Genomic DNA, 10,590 nt, shown 5'->3' with positions numbered 1-10,590 from the left:
TTGATCACCACTATTCTTACAAAAATTAAGCACATATATTAATATGCGTTACTATCATGGTTGTCAACTTAAGTTTTCTCAAATGCAACGTATTTGTTTGCTTAAAATTGAAGTTTTAATTCCATTTTAATACCACTGGGAAAAATTATAATGGAAAGGATTAAAAGTTGGCAGGTATGGATTATTGGACGCGGTTAAATTTTAATTTATGTAGAATTCTGTTTCTACTTAGGCAACGAGGTTGTATTTTTACTAATTAAGAGCAATTGTTGCAAAAAAAACTGTTAATAAAAAAAATTTACTTATGGCTATACTTACTGCATACCTGCCAATTCTTCCGGATTTTCCGGAAGATTTTCATATTTAAAGTGGTAGTAAATATATACTATTCTTTCATTTATAATTTTAATTTTTAAATGATTTTGATCACCACTATTCTTACAAAACTTAAGCACATATATTAATATGCGTTACTGTCATGGTTGTCAACTTAAGTTTTCTCAAATACAACGTATTTGTTTGCTTAAAATTGAAGTTTTAATTCCATTTTAATACCACTGGGAAAAATTATAATGGAAAGGATTAAAAGTTGGCAGGTATGTTACTGACAAAAACTATACAACAATCTTTTTAAAATATTCACCATTTTGAGAAATAGCGTGTTATTGTCAAGGAATAAACTTAACGGACACCGATGCAAATATTTTAGTTGGAATGGTCTGATATGCCGTTTTATTTTATTATTTTTCAGACAACAGTGTCACTGTCACTAGGATTATTAGAACTTCAATTTACTAGTATGTAAAACTTTAATAAATTGTCTCGATCTTGGGTTATACTTTAATTAATGAAAATTCAAATTGGTAGAGCCAGGCACCTCTTTGTTAGAAAATGTTTTCTAGTGGTAGCGAAATTTAAGTTATTTTTAGTTTGGTATTTTTCTTTATAAGTAATTTTTTCACCACTACATATCAAAAATTCATAATATAATATGAAGTGCAACTTATTGTAGTTATCTCGTGGTCACTCTTTTAAAGAGTAGACGTAGTTATCCCGATAATACAAATTTTTCTATTTAAATTGTTCCCAATTTATTATTTTTTTTTATAACCGTAATTGAACAGCAGCACCCAATTTTTGGGTTTACGACTACTAATGTTCAACTACGCAACCTTGTAATTTTGAACCCAATCCAGAGGACAAGGGAATTCCTGGATCAAGTATNATGGGGACTCTTTGATGGAACTTACCCGCATTTGCGTTAAGAAATTTTTTAAGCTCATATAAAAAGAGAAGTTTTAAAAAGTTTGAAATGTGGGCATTTCTTTTCCGCAAACTTTAAACTAATTATTGTAATTTATAAATAATACTGAATTAACTCATCAATATTTAATTAATTAAAATAAATATACTGTATTATTCCGAAAAGTGACACGAACAGAATATATGCAAAAATATATACCAAAAGCCTAGTAAAAAAGTTATTAAAAAAAACTTATATTTTAGTCATAACTATTATTTGTTAAACGATACAATCATATATGCAGCATTCTATATTGGTTTTTAACCCACTTAAATTACAGCCTGAACTTTCACATTATCATCATCATAAGAGCGAAAAATAGACTTCATTAATAATAAGATTATTTCGTTCATTTGTTAAAATTAAATAGATATTAATTATAAATCTGATTATATATTAGTAATCATTGATCCTTTAAACAACTCGGAAATACAAAGATACTGTTAAGGATGCAATTTATCAAAACGCTTACATCTTTTTTTTATTCGGACCATCTCTTGTGTGTCGTCTTCTTTTCTTCTGCAAATCCTCGTAGCGGATTTTCAAGAAAAAAAAAAAAAATACCGCAGCCGACAGGATTCGAACCTGTGCGGGGAATCCCCAATGGATTTCGAGTCCATCGCCTTAACCACTCGGCCACGACTGCCTTATGAAGGCCAATTAAGAAAAGAATCCAAATATTAATGCAAAAAATTTAATAAAACTGAAAATTAATAAAAATAAAACATCCAAATGGAAAAATGCGCTTAGCAGCAAAGAAACCAAAAGGAATTAAACAAATGAGACAATGAAGAAAATTAATAAAAATTGATATGCTTCTGTATTTTAAATAGTATTTTATTTTGTATTATACTAGTAAGTTTTCTTTCTTACTTTCCTTCTGTATTTGTCTTGTTTTTATTCTAATATTTTATGCTTCTATAATTTAAATTGTATTGTATTACAATATATTTTTTCTTGTATTTTATATATATTTTTTCCCCTGGACTTATGCAAAATTTTCGGGGCACAGAGAAAGCGATTTTTTGACTTTTGTCTTAGCTTTCTTGATAGAAAACGTTTTGCATTTTATGACAATTCGAAGCTGGTATCCCCTGATGACGTCAGCTTTGATAGTCATGTTTTTTCAATTTTCACTAATTTTCTTCATTGTCTCATTTATAAAGGACAAGATATAGATACTACTTTTGGAATTTTAACTACTGGAAATACTTTGAAAAATAAGAAGCAATCTCAACACATTTATAAGGGTGCGTTGCCAAATTATTCAATAAAAAATCTTAAGTTCGGTGTAAGGCTTACCTGCAGAATATTTCAGACTAAAACCGTCTCCAGTGATTCTGTCATTGCTGCGGAAAGTTAGCCGTGCTTTTCTTGATTTTAGAGTGATAGGCTCAGGAGTTGAGGATCCGCATTTTTTATCTCTCACTGTCCAAGTATTATCATCCTTGAATTCTTCAATCTAATTAATAGTTGGAAAATACGAGGTGAATCAAAACACTTAGGAAATTGTTGAACCTAGACGCGCAATGTAATATCTAACAAGAACATATTAGTCTGTTGTTTGCACTATTTTATTTACGCCTTTTCTATTTTAGCGATATTTTGTCGTGTTATTTCCGTTTTAAAAATAACTTCGCTACGTTATACCTATTTTTAATAATAATTTGTTGAGCAATTCCTGTTTTAATAATATTTTGTGGGCCGGGATAGCCTGGTCGGTAGTGCGCTGGGCCCATGTCCAAGAGTTCGTGTAGTAAAATGGTGACTGATGCACGTTAAATCTGTCGATTCGCAAAGTCCTCCATGTTCCCATAACAAATCAATACCTCTGGGGGTACTGAATTGGAGATTGATCGTTCTCTGATTCAGGTCAAAATTACGATCGGTGGATGAATGAATGGGTCCGCTCTATAAACGAGCGTGACGTAATGGGTGTGGCAGAAGTCGAATTCTTTGCCATAGATGGCGCCACTGGAAAACAAGAACAACCGCACCCTTATGCTCTAACAGGTAAACGAAAGCAAGCAAGCAATAATATTTTGTTGCGTTTTTTTAAAATTTTACTGATATTTTGTCGTGATATTTCCGTTTTCAAAGATATTTAGTTGCATTATATCTATTTCTAATGATAACTTTTTGTGTATTTCCTGTTTTAATTATAGTTTTTTATTTTTTATTTTAAGGACATTTTTCGTGTTTTTTTCTGTTTTTAATCATACATTTTTCAGCAGTTTTAATGATTTTATGAATTAATAATGTTATTAGATTCAACTATATAAAATATTTGATTTAAAATGTATTTGACCATCACTGTTTATATTTAATTTAAACACACATGAGTATATAAACGACTTCATCGGAAAAAAATTTGAACTCTTCAGCGCCTCAATTTTGACGCTCGTCTACTAGACCAGTGCACACTACCGCCCTCTAGATCCAATCGACTTTTTCACTGTTAGCTTTCTTCACACAGCTTAAATAAGTCATACCTTATGCTAGTAATTAACAAATTTAAAGTATATTTTTCAGGATAGGTGTTTTGTTGAATATATGCATTTCTTTTTTCTTTACTGACATACCTACTGATCTTCATAGATATCTAAATTCTGCTTATTTTATGGCAAAAATAATTGTTTTACTCAAGTGGTTATACCAGGAGCAGAATAAATTAGTTTTTTTTCACGTTTGATATGAATTCTAAGTGCTGACGAAATTAAAAAAAATTTCTGCTGTTTTTCTCAGACCCAAAAAACTATTTTTCAAAAGAATTAGAAACAGTATGCATGAAGTTTCAATCTCCAATTCAGATTAATTGTTATTATTACCAGTCGACTTTGGTAACCAACTCGGTCATCTTTCAAAATTATCTTGCACAACTAAGCCAACAAACCAAGACAAATGCGCCGAACAACTGCGTTTACTTATTAAGCTTCCTTTTTCATTCTATAACCTTAAACAGTTTTAAACAATATATTAACCAAATTTTTTCCTTACTAACTGGGAACCACCCTTAACTACAACTTTAACTATCTTCAAGAGATATCCGCGGTATTGTTAAAGTTCTTTATATATTGAATTTTAATAATAATTTAAAATCTGTCTGGTCACTAAAAATAACAAACAACGTATAAGTTCAGGAAATTTCAGCCTACTAGGCCATCACCTCCTACATCAAGAAGCCTCCACACGGTCTTTTATAAGTAGTCCGCGCAGACTATTTAAAAAGTGAACCAGTTGTGCGCATGAACCCAAAACCTTTTATAAAAATAATTGAGAGAAATTTATCTTATATATTTGAGAATTGAATCTGTAGTGGTTGAGAAGTGAGTAAGTCAAACCAATAATATTCATAAATAAAACAAATTTTTAGTCATATATTCGCTACCACTTTCTTATTTTAACTAGATTTTGTATTAAGTGACTCGTTCGATAAGTGGATATCTTTCACAGTGGTCTGATCGGACTACCTATAAAAAACCGTGAGGAGGCCCCAGAATTATTACAATTATTTTCATCTCTGTCATGAGAAAAGATAGAAAACTCGTCCCAGTGCTTCATTACGTGTTGGACTACTTCCTCACGCCATAGTTGAGTCATAATTTGAGTTTCGTATAATGATGTATATGTTAGCGTTTGTAAAAAGGTAAGCTCCGTCACCGAAAATTGGTAGAACAGTATGTTAAGGTTAAATTTTCCACAGCTATTTTAGAAAAGAAAAAACTGTATCTAAATTACTTCGTAATTTAGTTTTTATTTCCATAAAAATACGAAATGAATCTATATAAATAGGTAAAGTATAATTAAAGTTTTAATACAACTTAAACTACTACTTAAGATAACCTAACAAAATGAATAATAACTATAATGTTGCCAATAGATGGAGAAATACTCTATTTTATGATAACACACAACTTGGTTGTGTGGCACCATTATTATTTTAATAAAAGACTAAGTTGTGCTTACCAAAAGATAATCTTTCTCACAATTTGAATCCATTTCCAATTCAAATCTTCCCACAAACTCCAAGTGAATGACATAACCAGGTACGTATTCTATGAACCATATGCATTCTATATTATTCTTATAACGAGACGGATAATTTTGAGAAGATATTGTCCCAGATGTCAAATGTATCAATCCGCCGCAACCTAATAAGAAAGAAAAAGGGATTTTTCAATCTAGTTCTATACGAACATGACTGCTGTGCAGCATGAAAAATTAGAAATGCTAAGCAACTAATGTGTAAAAACATTTGCCTTGACTCATTAGCGTTTCATTCGTGCGAAACTATGGGCTTTTAGCGACAGTTTGGGATTTATGCTTAAGTTACCAGGAGATAATACTGGTGCATGCGCACACTAGATCGAAAGGCAGATCATGGTAGCAATTTCTCAGCCTCATCAAAATCATTTTAACTTATTATTTTATGCATAATAAGCTGCATGTTTGGTTGCATAAACTCCATCAAAATTTAAATTTTCGTTAAATAATTTTAACATATTATTCCACACACAAAAGCATGTAAATAATAGTAGTACAATACGAATGTACACGTGTTAGTTTATAAATTTTAGAAATACAAATTTAAAAATGCGTGATGCCTGTGCCCAATATCAAGATCTGTGCAAAATCAATGTAAATTTAAAATATTAACAAATGCTTCCTGAAATACAAAATGTATAATTGCTATTTGCACAATTTATCAACAAATGCAGTGCTTCTGGTTGCGCATTTGTTTAAGGCTGGTTGAAGAGCTGGAGTTAGTGAGTTCAGTCCTGGGAAGATCACAAAACAACATGCTGGTATATGCAGCAAGGTGCACGCTAATTCTGTTGTGACTGAAAATCCTCTCGTTGGTTCTGATGCGAAAGTTATAGAAGGGGTACCAGTTAAGGTGTAGTCCGCGTCATCTAACCGGGTTCAAAATCATGTCAAATTTATGTCACGTCAAAATTTCATCAGATTTACGTTATTTACAAAATTACAGAATTGTCGTTTGAAAGGGGTAAATTGGCACTCCTATCATGGCCGTTAAAAGATAGAGCCCTAAATAATGAGTCTAGGCGTCTGGTCAATAGTGGATAGTGAGTGATGTGTAGTGTGCATAATTACATATTTGAGCATGTTTGGTATTATTGTGTATTAGTCACTACAACTGCATCAAAATTTCAATTGAGAGAGAGAGGGAGAGAGAGAATAAGATGGAGAGAGAGAGGGAGAAAGAGAGGGAGAAAGAGAGAGAGAGAGAGAGGGAGAGAGAGAAGGAGAGAGAGAGGGAGAGAGAGAGGGAGAGAGAGAGGGAGAGAGAGAGANTTCCTGTTTTAGACAAAAGGTAGTCATTGGGTGACATGTTCGGACTTTAGGGTGAGTGTGCAATGATGTTCCATGTTTGAGAGAGGGAAGCAGGGAGGGAGAGAGAGAGAGGGAGAGAGAGAGAGAGGGAGAGAGAGAGAGAGGGAGAGAGAGCGGTGACTTTTTTTTAGAAAATTTTAAATAGAATTCTCTCTCGAGTAAACAAACTAATTTTAAAGGTTGTTAAATAAGGAAAAAGAGCTAGAGGACTAAAGGAAACTTTAGTTTTACTATACCACTTTGAAATTGTCCAGTAGTCAAACTGAAGCCTGGTGCCGTTCCATATTCATCTGAGTGAAAGATGACCACCAAAACACTACCAGACGCGACAATTGGGGCAGGAGCATTGGTGCCACAGAATTTACCGATGATGGGGGAATTAAAATGATATCCATTCCTTACTATGACATAGTCCTTGTTACAATCGTTTTCAAGTCTCAAATCCGAGAAAACCACCTGAAATATCAACATATTTGAAACATAAGGAGAAAAAGCTAGTATTTCTTGAAGTTTCAGAATGAGGAAAAGACAGATATCATTGGGGAACAAATTTTTTGATGCATTTATACAAGTATTTGATATTGCTTAATTCGAGTGTGGAAATTTCTAAACTGAAACTAGTTTTACTCCCAAGTCAAGGCTGCAATTTTTTTTCAAAACAGTATTTTTAGTTAAGTTTTTTTTGTTGCACAAATTTATAAAAAACGTATTTTATATATAGGCATGCACTTGTCTGCTCCTTTGAAAATAACACATAAGGCAAAAACATATGATTTTAACGCATCGCATCATAAACTGAATGTATTATTACCGCTTTCTTCCTACCATTCCTTATGTAGTAGGGATTTAAAGTAAATTTAGTAAATCACTCTTTTTTTTAATTTTCTATAATGAGTCAGTAGAATTCGATATTTTTTCACATTTATTTTAGCAACGCCTAATATTTTTTATCCATTTCTTTTTATGTAAAGGTTTGAGAAATGTATGTTATATTTGCAAAAAAAAATTACCCTGCAAAAAAAGGAGTGGATAGTCACGCAGTCTTTATATAATGAAGAACTTTTTTTTTTTAAAAAAAAATCGCCTTCATTATTATTATTATAATTCTGTGCTTACCTTTTCAATTATTTTCCGAGCTACGAACCCACATGAACAGCTTCAATAACCTTTTCGTCTCACTCCATTAAATTTTTGTTTTAAACAAAAAATAATATAACTCATAAAATAATATAATAACAATAATAAGTTTGACGAAAAGCGAGTTAAAAGTTAAACCTCGTAAGATGACGAAGAATGCCATAAAAGTTGCAACCAAACCACCTTTCGTAACCGAACGCATGATAAAGCGAGACTCAATTAATCTTTCATTGTTTACAATTTAACAAGCCCCCTTAAACTAAAAATGAATGATACCGTTATATCAAACCGATTATTTTCTTTCCAAACCAGACCCTTAATATATTTAACAAACTATTTTGTTATTGAAATTAAACGAAAAACATACGTCACTTCAGTTTCGACCGGAAACGATGTTAAACTTCGCTTCCATCTTACTGTCGGACCGCTTTGGGCGACGTCATTAAGTGATGTGAACTAACCCTGTCTATTGGCAAGCGGCATAAGTAACAACAATAAACATTTATTGCTATTTTTTTAAAAAAAATATGCATGTTTTAATTTTGCATAGGACTTTCAAAATATGTCTGGATATTTAGCACGTTTCGCATTTACATCCCATGAACATTTTTATGATTAAGTATTGTGCATAGTTTCACTCACATAATAGAAAAAAGAAACAATGGGAAATATTTGAAGACTGAGAATGGGGAAGGAATAAAAGCTGAATAAAGATTTTAAAATTTTCACTCTAGACAAATAAGGTAATTTTTCAAAAGTATTTTGTATGATGAATCAAATAAAACAAACTCCAAATGGTTTGAACTAATAGTTTATTAGAACATCAGAAACAAGGCTGACAAGGACCCTTTTGGATAGTTTAAAATAATTTTTTTTGAAAGTAAATGATATATATGATTTACTTTCCATCCATGCAAAGTTTATGACGTCCAAATCCAAACCCTGCTTACAGACAATTAATTCGAAAATGACGAAGTAACCTGGTAATAAATTAAAATAGTTACCACTGTTTCACCTCCATCAGGCACAATAATCCATTGACAATCCATATTAGTTGGATAATTGTTAGGATATCCAGGAGATGAAATGGTTGAATTCGAGTTGGCAACAATTCTTCCCCCACAATCTATAAGAATATTAAAATTGTCAACAATTATATAGCAATTTTATATCAATCATATATCAGCCATTATATATCTATTATATATCAATCATTATATCTCAATTATATCATATTTTTATATTATATATTTTAGTATAATACCATTATATTAAAATTATCAACCATAAAAAATTATCAAACTACTAAATTATCACCTCTGTAACTACGGTAGCAGAAACCCACCAGCACGAAAGCGGGAGCTGCAGATAATTACAGCGTCTGCAGATTTATTTTTATTTTTAAGAAGCAATTAAATAAATGAGAGAAAAATTGCTGAGATTCCTTTTTAAAACACATTTAAACTTGTTTCTAATAAAAACTAAAAAGGCTGAATTAAGGGAACACAGCAAAAAAAGTAAAGAATTTTTTTTCTGTTACTTGATTACAGACTTAACTATATTGAGATTTATTCCATTTTTTGAGTATCATTATTCAAAATTCAACTTAAATTTAAGCAACAGAATAGTTTTTATGTTGAATTTTTAAGCTTATGTTTGCTCATTTTATTATAAGTAAGTTAGATAAAGTTGAATTTTTATAACTACAATCTGAGTGCGTTGAGGTCGCCAACAATTTCGGATAGTGCTGCAGCGTTATTCCGTAAATTAAAATTACAACTTATAAGTTATTTATTAGAAATGCAAAAATGAAATAAATTACAGGTTAAGAGGTTTGAGATAGATTAAAAAAACTCATGATCTATTTTCGACCAATGATTCTATGCTAGCCCTTACCTTCATTTAAATTATTGTAGTATGTAATGAATTGCAATAAAGTTGTAATTATATTTAGATGTAAGTAAGATGTAAGATTATAGTTTAATTAAGCTTACAATGGAGTATTTTCTAATAAGGTTAGAAAAATAAAGATGATAATTAAATTTTGATTATTTATAATACTCCATATTTTATTTTAGTCAATTATTGAATGATGTACTGAATCTCTTATTGAATTGTAATTTAACTAATGGCTTTGTTCAACCTTAATTCTGACTTGGAATACTGGTGACGGATATCTTTTAAATCCTGAAATACTCCATGTGCTTTATTTTAGTAATCTGTTATTGAATGATCTATTAAATTGCTTTGATTAATGTTAACCCAGACTGTGATTACTTGTGGCAAGTATTTTCTTATTTGTGAAGTGTAACACGTTTTATCTTTGTCTAAAATTCAATGGTGTCTCATGCATTGGCCTTGACTAAACTTACACTCTCAATACACTTGGTGGGTATCTTTTCATCCATGGAATTCCCTGTTTTATTTTAGTCCATTATTGAATGCTGTATTATATTATACTTCGATTGATGCTAACCCATACTGTGATTACTTGGGACAAGTATTTTCTTATTCGTGAAGTGCAACACGTTTTACCTTTGTCTAAAATTCAATGGTGTCTCATGCAATGGGCTTGACTAAACTTACACTCTCAATACACTTGGTGGGTATCTTTTCATCCATGGAATTCCCTGTTTTATTTTAGTCCATTATTGAATGCTGTATTATATTATACTTCGATTGATGCTAACCCATACTGTGATTACTTGGGACAAGTATTTTCTTATTCGTGAAGTGCAACACGTTTTACCTTTGTCTAAAATTCAATGGTGTCTCATGCAATGGGCTTGACTAAA

At 31.2% G+C, this 10,590-nt stretch overlaps 1 protein-coding gene and 1 non-coding gene across 2 annotated transcripts in view; both read right to left on the bottom strand.

The window, feature by feature from the left end:
- Positions 1-10,590, bottom strand: part of LOC107441357 (cubilin) — a gene marked incomplete in the record, with an annotated part of 195,714 nt that overhangs the window by 29,462 nt on the left and 155,662 nt on the right. Inside the window, 4 exon segments of the mRNA XM_071185787.1 lie at positions 2,606-2,765; positions 5,270-5,454; positions 6,895-7,114; positions 8,800-8,921. Of these exon segments, the coding sequence (XP_071041888.1) occupies positions 2,606-2,765; positions 5,270-5,454; positions 6,895-7,114; positions 8,800-8,921 (687 nt within the window).
- TRNAS-CGA (transfer RNA serine (anticodon CGA)) lies at positions 1,868-1,949 on the bottom strand. Its single transcript has one exon. It is a non-coding gene; the product is annotated as a tRNA-Ser (tRNA).

This window comes from Parasteatoda tepidariorum, chromosome 9, assembly GCF_043381705.1.
Source record: "Parasteatoda tepidariorum isolate YZ-2023 chromosome 9, CAS_Ptep_4.0, whole genome shotgun sequence".
NCBI classification, from domain to species: Eukaryota; Metazoa; Arthropoda; class Arachnida; order Araneae; family Theridiidae; genus Parasteatoda; species Parasteatoda tepidariorum.
Note: the sequence above shows the minus strand (reverse complement) of the source record. Positions and strands in the feature narration are given on the sequence as shown.